This window comes from Odontesthes bonariensis, chromosome 17 (genome assembly GCF_027942865.1).
Source record: "Odontesthes bonariensis isolate fOdoBon6 chromosome 17, fOdoBon6.hap1, whole genome shotgun sequence".
Lineage (NCBI taxonomy): Eukaryota > Metazoa > Chordata > Actinopteri > Atheriniformes > Atherinopsidae > Odontesthes > Odontesthes bonariensis.
In genome coordinates, this window is record NC_134522.1 from 34,806,455 (window position 1) to 34,824,493 (window position 18,039).

General features: G+C 39.6%; 1 protein-coding gene across 2 annotated transcripts in view; it reads right to left on the reverse strand.

Moving 5' to 3' along the window:
• Positions 1-298: 298 nt before the first annotated feature.
• coch (coagulation factor C homolog, cochlin (Limulus polyphemus)) overlaps positions 299-18,039 on the reverse strand; it is a 53,933-nt gene continuing 36,192 nt past the window's right edge. Inside the window, exons 4-15 of one of the 2 annotated variants that reach the window (XM_075448322.1) lie at positions 14,305-14,461; positions 13,475-13,608; positions 12,800-12,871; positions 11,852-11,908; positions 9,256-9,403; positions 8,592-8,695; positions 4,788-5,014; positions 2,547-2,661; positions 2,127-2,270; positions 1,891-2,047; positions 1,276-1,370; positions 299-957 (exon numbers count right to left, since the gene is read on the reverse strand). In XM_075448322.1, coding sequence (XP_075304437.1) covers positions 785-957; positions 1,276-1,370; positions 1,891-2,047; positions 2,127-2,270; positions 2,547-2,661; positions 4,788-5,014; positions 8,592-8,695; positions 9,256-9,403; positions 11,852-11,908; positions 12,800-12,871; positions 13,475-13,608; positions 14,305-14,461 — 1,583 coding nt within the window. In that variant the 3' untranslated portion in view covers positions 299-784. Of the gene's footprint in view, positions 958-1,275; positions 1,374-1,890; positions 2,048-2,126; positions 2,271-2,546; positions 2,662-4,787; positions 5,015-8,591; positions 8,696-9,255; positions 9,404-11,851; positions 11,909-12,799; positions 12,872-13,474; positions 13,609-14,304; positions 14,462-18,039 lie in introns of both variants that reach the window. The other variant, XM_075448321.1, reaches the window with a different exon arrangement.

Here is an 18,039-nt window from a genome sequence, read left to right on the forward strand (position 1 = left end):
TTTCCGCGCGTGCCGTGTGTCCGTGTACCCTTGTCACCTTTTTCACCCCTTACCAGTTTGCATGCCTGACACAGCTTGTGACTTAAAGTGACCACAAGAGGGCAATGTAGGACCAGTAATGGTCTTTTTGAAAGAGGCGCGCGCACACACACACACACACACACACACACACACACACACAGGAAAGAGTAAAAGAGGGTTTCACATACTGACTTTTGAAAAACAACATATATGGAACTGACCCCAGCAGTCACTCGTCTCAGACTGAATCATTTGGATTTCTTTATTTCTTTCAGAAAGCTGAACACAGAAACAGGAAATGAAGAAGGGAGTGCAGGAGAGTGGCATGCAGTAAAAAGTCTGGACAGCCAGTAATATATGAATATACACTTGTGTGGAACTACTAGTCTCAGGTCGCCCATCATTGTATTTACCACATCCACACACTGTAGCATTCACTGTCGATAACAATTCTGCATCTTTACAAACTCTTTGAGAGTAATTTAACTAGAGAAGTACAATATTTTATACGTATAACAATGTTTTTGTATTACATTAATGATTTACTGATGAACTTTGGCTTTTTTCCCTCGTTTACTCATTGACTTTAAAGTTTAATGTTGTTACACTGTGTAAAAAACTTTATTCCCACTATAGTGCTCTGAGTGTGATGTGAGGAAGTGATATCAAATGAATGAAGTGGATTTGCTCTCGATGTTCCCGGGTTAAATTCCAGCTAATGTGTGATATTAATGATCCTCGCTTATGGAGAGGAACAGGCTCCTCAGTTGTTCCCGGTGAAGTCTCGGCAGATGCCTCGGACCAGCAAGGGGACCAACTTTGTGAGGCCGGTGAACTCTCTGGTAAAGAAGGTATGGCTGTCCTTTGGCTCGGATGACATTGCTTTAAGGTCATCATTGGGTGCCCAGGCCACGCCAACCGAGAAGATGGTAATTCCTGATGATTGGTGGACAGGAGAAGCAGCTGACATTATCCATGTTTTACCATGCATGTATGAAATAGAGTTGATATGGCACCACCTGTTTGTTAATTTGGCTGCTCATGGAATGGTATTTTAAAAAATCCCCTGTGGCCCAATAAGAATTTAAATGATACATCTTCATTATAAAATAGATGCCTGTAAAACCATCCCATAGTGCAGAGAGTTTCAATTTTTTTTAAGATATTGAAGCATTGGAAGGTCGATATCCTGAGTGCTATAGGCTACAAACCGGCTGATAAGAGAAGCTTTTGGCTGATTGATTTTACACACACCTTGTCTCTGTGCAGTTAGCGCTGGGCTCCTAACGTCGTCATATGATTGGCCGTCTGTCACCACAATGAGAAAATTGTGACTCTGTCTTGGTTGCCTGCTGGATAAAAAAAATTCAAATGAATCTTCAATCAAGGCTGATGTGCCGAGCCCTCCTCGACTTCATTTTACCGTTTTAATTTGAACACAGAGTGCTCTTATACAACAGAAACATAATCATTCTGAAGCTAAAAGAATATTCATTCAGACAAGCTTTTATGAATAAGCATAGTGTATATATACGCACGTCCATAAATGGAGAAAGCTTGTGGGAAGTTATTCATCATTATTTTTTTCCCAGGAGGAAGGTTTTCCGCTCTCCTAACTGTCCTCTGGAGTCTATTGTTTTCCTCTGTGTTAGCAAATGTAAAAAAACACAACAATAGAAGATGGAGGAACAGACTCAACGGCAGCAGTGCAGAATGTCGAAGGAGAACTTGTGGGAGTCTGAGCTTCCTCAGCTGGGTTTTCTTTATTGTAGTGTTTGTGTTTGTCTTCTATTTTAGATCCTGTGGAGCCAAATAAATACCACTTGCAAATACAGGCAAAGTAGTGTGTTGGAACAGGACCTATGTTACCTGAATAGGTTCTGGGTGGCGTAGCTGATGGCTGTTCCAGTGGAGGTTCCTCCACTCATGTAGGAGATCCTCCTCAGAGCATGGATGGTTTCCTCTTTGCTGGAGTGGTCCAACAGGCCGAACTCCAGCCTCTGATCGTAGGTGAACTGCACCGCACCTGCATCACAAACACAGTCAATCAGTCAGTCCGTCAGCCAATAGAGCGCAGAGAAGTACAGGAATGTTGTGAAGCTGACCAATGTGAGCTCCCACATCTGAGATGTCAAAGCTCTGGGCAATTCCTGCCAGGAAGTCCAGGACAAGCTGGAAGTTTCCCTCACCGACGCTAGATGAACCATCAATGAGGAAGCCGATGTTCACAGAGTTGTAGCAGGTTTTACCTAAAAAACATATTAAATGACTTTAACGTACAACAAACTTGCATGTTTCTGGATAACCTGATTTAGTTGTTAGAATGCTAACTGCTGTACAGTAACTAATTCCTGTCCACAGAGACAAAATGAACAAAGAGGATGTGAAAATGTCATTTGGATATTTTGCTGTGTATATTTTCATTTAAAAAAAAGTCTAATTTTTTCCAATTCTTCATCATTCCTGGGTTGTTGCTCTCGTCTGTACATTGTTTTCAGTATTCGACAGATGTGGAGGTGTCTTACTGCAGAGCAGACCGTCCAGTGAGCAGAGTCTCTGTGTGAGAGGTCTGACATGTTTGGTGGTGCTGAACCAGCTGGGGATCGAATAACTGAAGAAACCATTATCTTTACACACCATCTGCAGTCAGAGGAAGAAATTCTGTCATCATCCTGAAAACTACTTTTGGGTCAGACTTTCACATGTCGTGTTTTTATTGCCTCACATACAGCTGCTGTGACCCTATATCAGCACAGTAATCACTTGCTAGTTAGGTTTTTCAATTCAATTCAGTTTTATTTGTATAGCGCCAAATTACAACAAATATCCTCTCAAGGCACTTCAATAATACAGTCCAATTCAAGTCAATTAGAGTTCAATTCATTGTAATCATAATCCAATCAAATCCAATTAATTAAATTCAAAATAATCCAATTCGTTCATATAGAGCCAATTCAAAAAAAATTTCCTAGCTAAGGAAACCAACAGATTGCACTGAAACTTGTCTTCAGTCCAATCTTCCGTCCTGAGCGTGCCTGAGGCGACTGTGGAGAGGAACGACTCCCTTTGAACAGGAAGAAACCTCTGGCAGAACCAGAACCAGGAAGGGTGGCCATCCGCCTCCACCAGCTGGGGTTTGAGAAGACAGAAAGGGGGGGGGGGGGGGGCACTGTAACACCATTCAAAGGATACCTGTTGGAACAGGGAAACACGAGTTAATGACCACAATAATGTCACATATACATAATATCATTTGAGAAATTAAAGTGCTGTTGTGGAGCACATTGAGCTGAAGGCCAGGTGGGTGTCTCCATACAGCGGGGGGGGGGGGCAAACTGCTCTATAGCCCAGAGAAGGCATGCCAGATTTGCACAATATTGCCATGAACGAGGGTCTTCCACTAACCATTTCTTCTTTATTTCAGTGACATTAAGAACTACAGGTGACACGGAATTAACAGCACTTTAATAACTTCCCATTTCTTGGCTTTAGCAGGTCCCGTAATTCCACTGCTGACACTGCTAAAAATGACAGATTTTCCTTTCTGGATCTCTGAAAGCAGAACTTCAGTCTCAGAGCCCCTAAAGTTGTTCTTTTTGCGTCTTGATGCCATTCTCATGACTCAGCACTTCCTGGCACAGCAGAGAGGAAGCACAGCCTTATATGGTATCATTTTGGGTGTGGAGTATGCAAATCTACTATCCTCGTGCACGTGCACTTAAATACGCACGGTTGGGATTCATAATTTACGCAGGTCGTGTTCGTGGCGTGTTCATACGAGACCTTCCTACGAAAAAAGTGAGAGAAATTTAGAATAAAAATACGTTCTTGCATGAGGCCCAAAGTATTCTAAGCTGGTTATGTTAACTTTTCTGACATGAATAGACTACTTTACAGGCTTAACACATGCTGCACACAGTGGGGAGAAAGAGCATGAACTTCCAGCTGTGTTGCAGACAGTATCATCAGTTCATTTAGGGTCAGATTGTCTGCACATGTTTCTGCTGTCAGTTTTACAGCTTCCTTGTTCCAGTTAGTGAATGTGTGTTTATGTAATGAAAAAGTGAGGTGTGCCCTTTACGTAATGATCAAAGCCATTTGTTGAGGGTGATGCAGCCGGACATGTGAAACTATGGGATGCTGTGTTATAATGCGCTGCAGTGCAGCTTCAGTGTTTTATCTATTTATTTATGATGCATTAAAGTGGTTAAATCAATAGTTCAATAATGAACTGTCAGAGGAGATCAGCTTCTCAGCACTGAGATTTGTGAGGAAGAGGTAGAAGCTTACTGGCTCAGGAGAACTTCACATTAACGTGCACTCAAAAGGACATTTTTAAGTCCACTGACAGTGAGACCGTAATAAACAAAGGTGTGAAAAAAACAGCAAAAATGTCCTTGCATGAGGTCTTTCACGTGAAATCTACATAAGCAGCAACTTCCAGTGGTGTTGTTTGGAGACACTGACATGTTCATTTATGGTTTAGAAAGTAGCCTCAATGAAAAAAACTTTAAATATTTATTCTTTTCTTTCTTTTTTGTTCATGACTGACCGTAGTCTGAGCCTAACTTCTACAAACACTCCTGCTGCATTCAATGACAACTAAAGACATAGACAAACTTCCTAGTCAGTGACAAATAAACGAATGAACTGCTTACTACTAAAACATAACCAAAAACCCATGTAATATCAATCTGTGCCTATTTAAATGAAGCAAAAACTTCATCATAAATAAATCTTTTTGCATTTCTAAATAAAGTTCAAACCTTCTTCATGAAGTCCTTGTCTCGCACCATGAAAAGCTCCTCAGCTGCCGGTTTGGACACAGACACCAGGAAGACATTGATGCCAGACTCTCTGGCCAACATGGCTGCCTGCTCCACATCATCAGATGGCCAGCCGTCAATCAAAACCATAATCACCTGAGGATGACCCCGCCTCACCCCATTGCCCTGGGTAAAAAAGGTCTCCGCTGTGTGCATGATAGCTTTACCTGAAGAGGTAAACAAGACAATACATTTTAATATCTTGGCAATAATTCAACATTCATTTTAATTTTGTTCTTTTGTCATCAGTTTTACGTCTTATTCAGAAATAGAGAAGCCACTGTATGTCTGTCTTTCTATTGTTTGCCTGTTTTGGGGGGATCTAATCCCATCCTGTAAATTTGGGTTTGGGTTAGGGTAGGAAACTCCCTTCTGTTTCTGGCATTAACATCTTACGCCCCACAGATATTTCACCAACTGATGAGAGATTGCTGCAACATGCTGTGCATGCACATGCATTTTAAGGAAGCATTGGATGGGAATTAGCGTATCTAGTGGTAAAGTTACAGATCGGAACCAATCTGAATACCTTTAGTCTCACCCTCTATGTCCAAGAATGTAAAAGAAATGATGGTGTCTACAAAAAAAGCAAAAGACTGTCTATAGAGCGAGTCTTGTTAGTTTTCTATTACCATATGCTAATACAACAAAGGGCAGAAACTGTACTCCTACTCAAGCTGATTATCTGACAGATACAGCATCAATGCGTACAACATTTGATAATGTTGCCCCTCTCAAAAAGAGGGTAATTACTCAGAGGAGGCTGGCTCATTGGTTTGATTCATAGCTGCATAAATATAAAGCCGATTTGAAAAAGTTGTGTGGAGTGGAAGTGCCATTTCACTCATTTAGAAGAATATCACCTAGTTTGCAAAGATAGTGTCACGATCATGCTTGGCTGTGTTGTTTTACTTTGGTTTCTGAGTCTAAGGTGGGGCTGGGCAGGTTTCCTGGGAGCCTGGGGCGGAGTCTGGATTGCTCCTGCTTCCACATCTGTTCCTCATCTGCCCTCATCGGGACACTCTTTTAGGAGCTGCAGGAGCAACTAGTCTTCGGCAGATTGTCTCACCACTCAGGTAATCAGGCCGACTCCTGTGTTGTACTGGAAGTTAAACTCCTATCTCTGACCTTTCCTTTTTGTTTCCTTCAGGGCCGTTTCCTTCGTCCATTCTCCAAGCCTTGGATTTATCTATGGTTACCCTCCTCCCGCCAGCCTGTTCCGCATACCTGCCTGCTCGCCCCGCTGCCGACTCAGAACCCCTGCACCACAGCCAGCACCTTCCCCTCCACTGTGGATTCCCTCCTGGATCAAGTAAGGACAAACATACCCATTGTCTGGACAAATTCCTCATTCGGAACCTCACTAACCATCTCCCTCCTCTCCAAGTTCCACGTCTACCCGGATCCTCCCTTCGGCTTTCAACACCCACCCCTTGTAGATAAACTGTTCTAACTCTGATTCTCCCTGAGTCCTGTGTCTGCTCTTGGGTCCGTCTTTGAGAGGTGGCTCGACACCTAGCCGTGACAGTGTTAATACTTATAAGAAAGCCCATTGCAAAGCTAGAGCTGCTTATCATTCATCTTTAATATAAGAGAACAAGAATACATCTTTTCAGCACTGTAACTAGGCTGACAAATATTCATAGCTTTGCTGAGCCATGTATATTTTTAACTCCTCAATGTTCATTAACTTCTTTAGAAAGGAAAAAAAATGGGGAAAAAATAACCACACCAAAACCTCAAGCCCACAAATCTAAACTGTAAACATGTGTTTTAGACCCCATCCCAAGAAGAATTATTATTATTCTATTTTTTTCCCCTCCTATTTAAATACTGCGTCTGATTGATCTAACCTTAGGCTATATACTGAACCCCTCCATTTCACTTTATTAATAATCCAGTGTTAGCTAATTATATCTTATTCACCTAAATTCAATATTAAATATCCCCTTTATTTTTAGATGATCTAAAACAAAGTTGATTCATTTATTTCTCAAACTGATATCAATTAGTAAATCATAGATCTTTCCCCTTTAGGGGAAATCACTTGATTGGTGATCCTCATGTCATCCACATTGATTTATTTTGTCTTCCACAAACCTGAATATTTAACCATGTTAATGTCCACTTTTAGTCATGATGAAACTTAATTAAAAGGTTGCAAGAGTTATGAGTAAAATCAGTCATCAGTGCTATAGCACTGCAGAGTATTATCAATAGTCTCAGAGAAGTGGGGGCAGACAGCTGTATGTACCACATAAAACAATGGAAGAAGCAATCCTGATAACTTGCCACAAGGGACTTTTGTCAAGTGCTGCCAAAAAGCAATGAAATAAGCTAGTGCAACCTAGGTGGGGAAATGAGCACAAATTAGGTGGACAACACCATAAAAGCAAGGTCAAGTGAGGGTCTTGGCCAAGAGTGCGCAACAAGGGCTGTGGGCCGGGAGAGCCGTGAAAGCTGGATGCTAGGTGAGCTGGAGAGAGCCGCATTTACATCATTTTAGAAAATTCTACAAAGTGAAAACATTCACTTCCTATCAAGCTCTCATTCTGATATTTACATTTGCATATGACCTTGTACAATTTATCTTCCTCTTTTTCTCACTCGCTCTCTGGTTCAAACAGCTGAATTAAGCAAATTTTATATGTGGTAATTAAAGCTGAGCGTAGACAATCTACTGTCGGATGGAGAGATGGTGTGGGGGCAGGTTAAGAGCCCCTCAGGCCATCAGAATTATTCTTAATGGAAAGAAAACTTTGCCATTCGGTTTAGGCAGACACAGATAGGTTTTTATGGGATTAATAACTGCTAAAGTGGGACCTTAACACTTCCATATTCTCCACATTAGATCTATAATCTATCACCGCATATGTATGCGCGTGTTTGGATTTATCAGTTTTATTACGAATTATCAGGATACTTGAAATCAAACTGCAATAAAAAATGTTTTTGGTTGATAGCCTGCTTTATTTGATCAGGTTTAACAGTGCATTTGAGACACAGCAGTCCTTTTAGCAGGTTTAACAACAGCTCTGCCCTCACATTTATCACTTTTTGTAATAGAAAATTCTGTTTGTTCCGTTTTTGATAAAACAGTATTGGCTTTGAATGATTATAATCTGCTGAGGTGAAATCAATTTAGAATTATCATCCATAAAATAAAATAGCATCTTTTTAAAATATATATCTTATCTTTACGTAAGATATGCTTTATAAGATGTTTCTTTTATCTTATCTGATATTTTAATGCCATGAAAAGTCATACTGACACAGCTGAATGTTTTGATGTGTGATGTTATTGATGATCTTGTCCTGCTGGGTGAGGTCTGTGTACTCGACACTTAAAGTATTCCCAATTTGTGTGTGTCCTCTTATATGTTTAACATATGACTGACCTGTAACACGAGAACATTTGATCTGTTCCCCGCTACTTCAAAGAGACGGCGAAGAATAGACTAAATAAGAGCTCATATTCTTACTTAAAACTTACTTTTGGTTTTAAAGTGAACAAGTTTAACTTTGTGTTCTGAATGTTAAGAAACTCGGATTACAGTGCAAACCTGTGTGTGTTGTATTCAATTTGCCAATATATTTTCTTGATCTGTAAGTAGACAATATTTTATGTAACTGTCTTTTCAATGAATGAATAATACAGAATAAAATGTATTTGTTTGCGTGTGTGTGTGTGGCCTTGTGTGTCCATGTTAAGTAAAAACTATGGACCTGGCAGGTATATATTACCGGTGTTGGTATCTCCTCCCAGGTAGGTCAACTCCTTGATAGCAAGTAGCATCTCTTTAGGCTGAGTGTAGTTGGTCAGTAGAAATTCTGTCCGAGGAGAGTCACTACACACACATTTATGAAGCCATATTCAATTAAGTTAGATTTATTTCAGTTCTATACATTTCAAGGCACTTCACTGAGAGAAAAAGCTAACAATTCCCATTGAGCAAGCACATAGCAACAGTCGAGGAAACCTGCAAAACGGGCCTCAGAGAAGGGGGCAATCTATCTGAACTATTCAGGAAGGCAGTGGGTGAGAGAGAGAGAGACAAAGACAAAAAACAGACACTGAGCAGGCTGGTGGAGCCAGAAACAGAAAGAACCCAAAGTTTTAATGATATTCGGTGGTGTTATTCATGCATAGCATTCTGAGCCTGTAGCAGCATTATGTTAGTTGCACAACCATGCTGAGCAACACAAACATTTCTCAATCGAGATACAGCGACTAAGAAAGCAATAGTCACTTCAGACATAGCAGAAACAACAGTCCAAATGTGGTGCTGTGTGAAACGATTTGTATATAGTGTTCACCGCTATGAGTTTTTTTTTAGGTATGTTCCAAAAAGCCAAGTCCCTGTTAGCATGAAGCCAGAGTTAATGTCATGCATGTGGTATGACTGACCTGGCCTGAATCAGGCCCAGATGAGGTCCTGTGGGTCCCACTCTCAATACTGCTGTTAGTTTGGCTACAAAGTTCTTCTGAAGGTTGAACCTTCGCTTCCCAATGTTTCCACTGCTGTCGATCACCATGGCGATGTCAATCTGACAGTCTGCCAAACAAAGACAGACACATCCTTAAAAGTAATAACTAGAATATATTCATAGTTTACACCTTCTGGCTTGTTGTGAACACATACATTTGTTTTTAAGGATTAATACTATGATTTAACAAACCTCCCTTCATGTTTATATCACAGAAATATGATTAATGATTCTTTTTATTCATTTCAATATGAAATGTGTATCACTTGATGCATACTTAATGCTGCTAATTTGCACTTTTTGAGTGAAAAAAAGATTATCAATACACTTTGACATATTATGGATACTTCTTGTCCACAAATAGACCAACTCAACATGAGGAATAAGAACAACCCCAGGTTTCTTTTCAGCACTGTAGCCAGTCTGACTCTGGCTCTGCTGAGCCAGTTATTCCTTTAACTCTCAGCAGTGATGATTTCATGAGCTTCTTTATCAATAAAATTGTTTCTATCAGAGAGAAGATTGGTGGAGTCCTTCCCACTATTATCAGTGATGTATCATCAAGTACAGCAGCTTTAGAAGTATCTTTAGAACCTGATATGGACAAATTTATTTGCCCAGTTAGTGCTGAGTACAGATAAAGTCATTGTAGTGGGTGACTTTAATATTCATGTAGATGTTGAAAATGACAGCCTGAATATGAACTTTAATTCTATATTAGACTCTATTGGATTTTCTCAGAGTGTTCACAGACCGACTCACTGCCTTAATCACACCCTTGATCTTGTGCTGACTTATGGCATTGAGAGTGAACAGTTAACAGTGTTCCCTCATAACCCTGTCTTAATTGACACTTCCATATTGGATTTGATCAATCTGTCTTTGTTGACAGGATATGTACCTCAGACTTTTAAGGTTGCTGTAATTAAACCTTTACTTAAAAAACCTACTCTTGATTCAGAAGTGTTGGCTCATTATAGACCTATATCCAATCTCCCTTTTATGTCTAAAGTTCTTGAAAAAATAGTTGCAGCTCAGCTTTGTGATCACTTACACAGAAATAATCTGTTTGAAGAGTTTCAGTCAGGATTCAGAGTGCATCATAGCACAGAAACCGCACTGCTGAAAGTTACCAATGATCTCCTCTTAGCCTCTGATAGCGGACTTGTGTCTGTGCTTGTCCTGTTGGATCTCAGTGCTGCATTTGATACGGTCGATCACAGTATCTTATTACACAGACTTGAACATGTTATTGGGATTAAAGGAACTGCATTAGGCTGGTTTAAGTCATATTTATCTGATAGATTTCAGTTTGTTCTTGTAAATGAAGAATCTTCCTCACACACCAGAGTAAGTCATGGAGTTCCTCAGGGTTCTGTGCTTGGACCGATTCTTTTCACTTTATACATGCTTCCATTAGGTAACATTATTAGACAGCATGGCATAAATTTCCATTGCTATGCTGATGATACTCAGCTGTACTTATCTATAAAACCAGATGAACCCAATAGGTTGGTCAGACTACAAGCATGTCTTAAAGACATAAAGACCTGGATGACTCAGAACTGTCTGCTTCTAAGTTCAGACAAAACTGAAGTCGATATCTTTGGACCTGAGACATTTGTTGTATTTGGCGCTATATAAATAAAAATGAATTGAATTGAATTGAGGTGGAATAAAAATCAAAGTGGGGATGAGATAATTTCACTGAGTGCAAATACTTCAAAGTTCAGTCATGAATTTTTAGACTTGGATTCTGCAGTGCTTCATTATGAAGGTAGTTATGTGTCACCATTTTTTTTATTTTATTTAAAAGCCTTTGATTTTCAAATACCAAATATTCATAATGATATTATATATGTGATATGAATTCAACTTCAGTTAATTTTCCCTCCAATATTTTTCATTGTTCAAATTTTCAGAATCTAAATACGGTATTTTAATGGTGGTATACAGTCACAGGAGTGGATTATTGACTGAATTATTCTGCAACTCTGTGGACTGTGTGAGAAAATGCTGAAGAGCTTCTGCTGCTTCTGACTGTCTCTGTAGGAGACCGTCGCACTTGTAGCCAAATTCCCTGCACAGACGGTTTCTTTAAGTTACTTTAAAAGAGATTTTGTCAGATGACTGTGGTTACATCATCATGATGTTGTTAGAGAAGAGTCTGGAAGTGCATTAAGCAACCACAAGTTGACATTAAATAACAATCTTTAATGAGCTGATTTTCAATGACAATGTAGCTATCTGGGAGTCTGATTTCAAGAAGCTTCATTTCGCACTATTTAGATTGGACAAATGATGAAATCCTAATTCTTTGATGTTTTTCCAGTGTCATGTGAATGTGCTTAGAGCTAGATGTTCAGGATAAACATCTGGGGCACTAGGACAATCAATCTGTGTTGGAAAGTACATGAATCAGGACGTACAGTTATCAAGGAGAAGAAATTAGTTTCCTGAATTTCAAAAGCTGGTGAAAGTGCAGGATACTTCACCAACCGTTTGGAAGGCCTTACCTTGATTTCCTCCTGTCACAGCTTTCTTCACAGATGGCTTCTTTGACACTTTCTTTGCTACAACAGAACACACACGAGTTTGCCCTTGTGTTTTTTTCTGACTTAATATTTTCTTAGTTATCTGACTTTAACGCACACGTACAAACAAAAAAAGATTTGAATATGGTGTGAAAATAATTACATTTTGATGTGTAGAATAATTTCAGATTTCAATTACAATTACACACAACACATCGTATCTATTAAAAATGAAAGTATTTAAGTCATTTTTCCTCTCTACAGATAGCTCTCTGAAAAGCCTCCAGCAGTCCCAAAATACTGACACAAGAGCTCTGATTGGAATTAGCAGGAAAAATCATGACTCTCAAATTTTAGCTCGTCTTCATTGGCTTCCTATGAAATCCAGAAGAATTTGAAATTCTTCTCCTCACATATAAAGCTCTTAATGACAAAGCTACATCATGTAAAAATCACATAACTCCAGACTGCAGGGTCACTTATGGTTACTAGAGTTTCTAAAAGTGAATGAATACGAATGAATAGTAACCACATGTCATCAAATATACAACAGATGGTTGTTTCTAAAAGAGATATGCAGCTGTGGTAAATAGAGACCCTTTCACAACCTTCTGTAAAACAGGTAAACACCCACTATCTGTAGTCCACAGGATCTACCAACACAAAGACACATCTTCTGTCCATTTGGGCACGAATACAATGAATGGACCGAGGTCGCTGCTGATTTCAGACCAGAAGTGGAGCAATAAAATCAGGTACTGGAAATTGCACTGGGAAATTTTGCTGATGAAGAATTTATATCACTAAAAAATACAATTGAGTAAGCACAAAATGAATATACAAAGTAGTTTGTACTGGTGACAGTCTCTCTGTTATAGTTCCTGTTCACTGTTCACATCCAGGCATCTGCTGCCTGGATGTTTCCATTACCTGGTTGTGCAGCTGTAGGCAGGGCTGTAGAATTGGTCTCACTGGTCAGCTCCAGTGGTGTATTAACATTTTCTGGATGCGCAAAAAGAAAACACAATAAATATTTATAAATTCACAAATATGTTGATTCGTGAAGACACACATGCTGGTTCGGGTCTAAAAGCATAAACTGTTTTTGTGAAATGCTAAGTTAGCATCTAAACCACTGATTACATCACGACTTTGTCTTTTAGCTTTGGAAAGGAAAGCTGAAAGACAAACTCGTTGTCGCTTTGCTTAGAAAACCTCTGCATGTTTAATTAGTAAAATGAGATTTGATATGTTTTCCACTAACTTAGCTGCAGAGTATGTCATGCTATAATGGAGTTTCTGTAAACACAAGTTTACTCCTTTTAAATCATTTTCATGGCAAAACCAAGACAATGATAAGAACTTTGAACATTTTTATGAACAAGATTTTAAAAATTGGAAAAATTGCTAAAAAATGTGTTATAGAACACAGGAAAAAATGGGTGTCTTACATCAGATCAAATATTTTGTTAAAAATACTCAAAAGGGTAAATTGTTTGTATCCCTTAAATGTCCAAAAATGACGTAAAACCACCACTCAACGTCATCCCACTTTGTGCATCTAATTCAACTAATCAACATTCAGTCCCTAAAAGGACCACCTACTGGAGAGGCTGAATGAGGTGCTCCAGCGAGACAGGGCCTGTGAGTGGACGCCATTGGCATACGAGCTCACATAGTTGTGCTGTCCTTTCTGCTTATCAACTCTTACATGGCCCCCAGATGGGCCCAGGAGCCCCCTGTAGGACAAAAAGCATCAAAGTTTATGCTCAAACGTGATAACATCAAAGTGGAAAAAAAAACAGCACAGATACCTGATAACCATAGACATCAATTATGTCTCATCTTTTTCACAAAATTCTAATTTGGGAACACAACTTACAGCTGTGTGTGCAGTTGTGATGCTTTTGAAATGAAAGAAATGAACTTGATGATTAGTGATATATTTCATCACACTGATATATTTTGTCTTACAGAAACCTGGCTGCAGCAGGAGGATCAAGTTAGCATTATGTAATGAATCAACTCCCTCTGACTGTTTAAATGTTCACGTTCCTCGAACCACAGGCAGAGGAGGAGGAGTGGCAGCTATTTTCAGATCAGGGTTACTAATCAGTCCCGGACCCAAGATTAGTTTGAGCTCTTTTGAATCTTCTCAGTTTTTCCCAAAGTGGAAATCACAGAAACTTCTTCTACTTGTTGTTATTGTAAGTTACAGCAGGCGACCCATGTACAGAGGCTACAGTCCTCGCTGCTCTAATAAAGGCATAAAAAGCCCCCCCCAAAAAAAATTCTACATCCAAAACTCACCCCTAGTCCAGTCTGACAAGCTGCACTGGAATTCACCATATATGTTTACATGCGTCATCCAAAAGCATTGCAGACTTTTGTACCAGTATTCTTCACCAACAACAGGTTGGAAAGGAAAATCCTACCTGTGCAGAGCAGCTCCACAGACCGAGGAGATGGCAGCATAGACTCCAGTCCCAAATACAGACACTCTTAATTGCATGCAGTCTGGTGGACATAAAACTAAAACATAATTCTCTTTCAAGTCTGTTCCCCGGGTCTCACAGGCCACTGGATATGCACCTGAAAGCAAAATATCAGGTTGCTGAAACACTCAATTATAAGTGTATGGTTGAAACAAAATTTTGATCAATTAAAAAGTTTATGGTTGAATTATTTAACATTGACAAAAATTTGCATCATAATCATTAAAAATAACAATTAAATACAAATGACTAAAAAAAAAGACTGATGATTTAAAAAGATGAAAGAAAGCAATCACAAGAATTTTGGAAAAATAAAACAGACAAAAACTGAGAAAGAAGAAAAATGAGAAAAGAATGTAAACACTGAAACATATAAAGATCAATTATTTAGACATGAATAGAAAATGACACACAAACCAAGAATATCAAATCAATTTCTTTCTTTCTTTTTTTTAAGAAAAACATATTGTGCACTTTAATGTCAATTTTTTCCATTTTATTTCATCTTATTGAGATGCATGAGAAAGGCTTTGGTAAAATTTCCTGTTTAAGCACAGTGGGTCTTGTCTCAGCCCCATTTTCATAGTTAACAGTGTTTTGAGGCTTGGAAACTTAGTGCAAGTGCTCAACCTCGCCCAAAAGCTGCCTTTTTGTTGAGCTCTGCAGCTACTCACCCCTTCAGACCTGTTCCGTTTTTATGGCTCAGTTTCTTCAGTCCAGCGTTGAACTGGACCAAGTTGTTAAAACAGTGGGATGAAAAGTGGCTGCTGCATATCCACAGTCTTTAGCTAATGTTAGCCTCAGATATGATATCCTCTGAGGCTGCTGCTGATGGAAGATGCATGCTCCTCAGAGCAGCTGACAGCAGAACATTTCCACCAGAAGCTGGCTTCATCCGTCCAGCAGGGTGGATGGTGGTGGAGGTGGAGTGAACTTGATGAGGGACGTCATTTTTAAATGAAAATCAGAATGGCTCCTTAAATGAGGAACTTTCAAACACAGGGGAACTAAAAAAAAAAATGTTTAAATTGGGGAGTTTTACGCTTACTGATGACTTGAGAAACCCTAAAGATGGAAATATACTTGTCGTTTCTCTCATTCACGTAAGCAACCATCTCCATTCTCAGCATAACCGCTTAAACACTTGCCCGTGTACTATGCTTGTTACCAGAGGATTCTACAAGGGGGGGGAACCTGATTGGCTCTATATGAACGAATTGGATTATTTTATGAATTATGATTTTTATTAATTAATTGAATTCCAATTGGCTTGAATTGGACTTACTATCTAAGTGCCTTGAGATGACATTTGTTGTATTTGGCGCTATATAAATAAAAATGAATTGAATTGAATTGATCACTCAGACCGGATGCTGCTGCCAGTTTTACGGGATGTAAGCAGAAGCACTCTGACAAACGGTGAGTTAATAGAAGAGGTTAACATGTTCTTGATCTTGAGATCAAGACAGAAGTGTGAGGCCCCTAAACCAAGCAAGGTGCAAGAAATTGACTATACACAACATCGAAAAATCAAAAGTAAGCTTATACACTCTCTACCGGCCAACTATATAGTGCAGCTTGCGTACCCGCAATGTTCATTTTTGAGGAAATGCACAACCAACACAGCAAACATATGCAGGATACGCGAGGCAGCCATTATAGACACAGTCTGAACACTAATACTGTATATGCTCCCAAAACAGAAAAGTTATTTTTCCCTAATAACTCACCTTTAAAGGATTTAACTGGCTCGATGCACAAACACTGTCTACACACAAAAACACGTGCTATGTACTATGTACAATACGCCTCTTCCCACACACTGGTATCTATAAGGGAAGAATGGGTGGTGAGAATGTGACATCTCAGGCATTCTTAAGACCATGTGTACACAACTTTTTAGAGCAGTTTAAATGTGAGATCAAGAAATAAAAATAAAAAAGGAGGCAACAGAACTTATCCAAAAAGACAGACAATTTTATGAATCTTGCTTCAAAGACAATATGTCGGTAAGGATGCATTTAAGACTTTTTTATCTTTTAAAAACTTTGAAAATGTCATCCATACCTTTGTCACCTCCCGCTTAGACTACTGCAACGCCCTATATGCCGGCATAAGTTCCACCTCTCTCACGCGGCTACAACTTGTCCAAAACGCAGCAGCCCGTCTTCTCACCAAGACACGAAGGCGTGAGCATATCACTCCTGTTCTTGCTGCCCTCCACTGGCTCCCCATACGATACAGGATAAATTTTAAGATTCTTTTATTTGTTTTTAAAGCCCTACATGGTTTGGCACCCCCTTACCTAGCTGATCTTTTAAAAATCCAGAGCCACTCCAGGGCCGTCAGGTCAGCAGACAAACTGCGTTTAGTGGTGCCCCGCTCCAGATTAAAAAGTAGAGGGGACCGGGCCTTTGCAGTTGTTGGCCCAAAACTGTGGAATGAGCTCCCTCTTCATATCCGCCTGGCTCCCACCTTAGCTGTTTTTAAAACAGATCTTAAAACCCATCTTTATGCCCAGGCTTTTATTTCTTTATGATCCTAGTCTTTTAATCTCATCTGAGTCTTATCTATTTATTTTTAACCCCTTCTCTTTTATCCTTCTTATGTTTTGACATTCTTGTTGCCTTCTGTACTTTATTGTAACTAAAGCATATCCATAATTGTGGGTTTTTTTGTTTTTTTTGTGTTTTATGGGTGTCTTCAAGTCTTATTGTCTGTGTTGTTCATGTTCCTCAAGGCTTTCCTGTTAGGCCTTCCTGTTAGCACTTTGGTCAGCTGCTATTGTTGTTTTAAAAGTGCATTATAAATAAACTTTGACTTGACTTTGACTTGAAGATTCATACAGTTCTTCTGCCTGTTCTTCATTTGGAAAATTAGACCAGTCTGGTTCTCCTCACCTAAAACTATACACCCATTGTTCAGTGGCAACCTAGAAACATACTGACTGCAAAAGTAATCTCAGGAACTGAAGAGGGTCTGTGGAGATGCTGGAATGGACACTGTGAGCCACATGGAGGTGAGTGTGTGACAGACTACATTAACTTCTGTGTGAACAGAGAACTTTTCCCATAAGGACACCTCCTTCAACCATAGCTGGAGTCATAGTGCTGTAGAAGACATCCTATCTCATTCTCGAACAGAGACTGTTGACCTCCGTTTGCAAACAACACCTTTAAGTTTGCTGGGTCACCTCAGACTTCCAGTATAATTCAGAGTTCTGTCATCTCCAGAAATATTCAGATGACTCTGCAGTTGTTCGGCGTATCAGTGATGGACCAGAAGCTGAGTACAGGGAATTAGTCGATCACTTTGTGGCACAGTGTGGAAACAATCACCTCATCTTAACATAAATCTGTGATGGAGAGTGTTGGAGAATGCCCCATCTGTTGGGGCAGCAGCATCAAAGCTAGTGACACAAAGAAACTGAACAAACTGATGAAGGAGGCTGGCTCTTAGCAGGCCATTACTCTGGAGCTCCAGAAACAGATTATGGAGAGAAGAATGCTGCACAAGTCGATGAACATAGTGGACAATATGGCCCACCCTCATTATGACACTGGGATGAAACAACAGGTGTGTTTATTTAGAGACTTCTTCAGCTCCGCGATATCAAAGAAACATTACAGGAGGTCATGCTTACCAGCAGCAATAACCACACACAACAACAGGTTA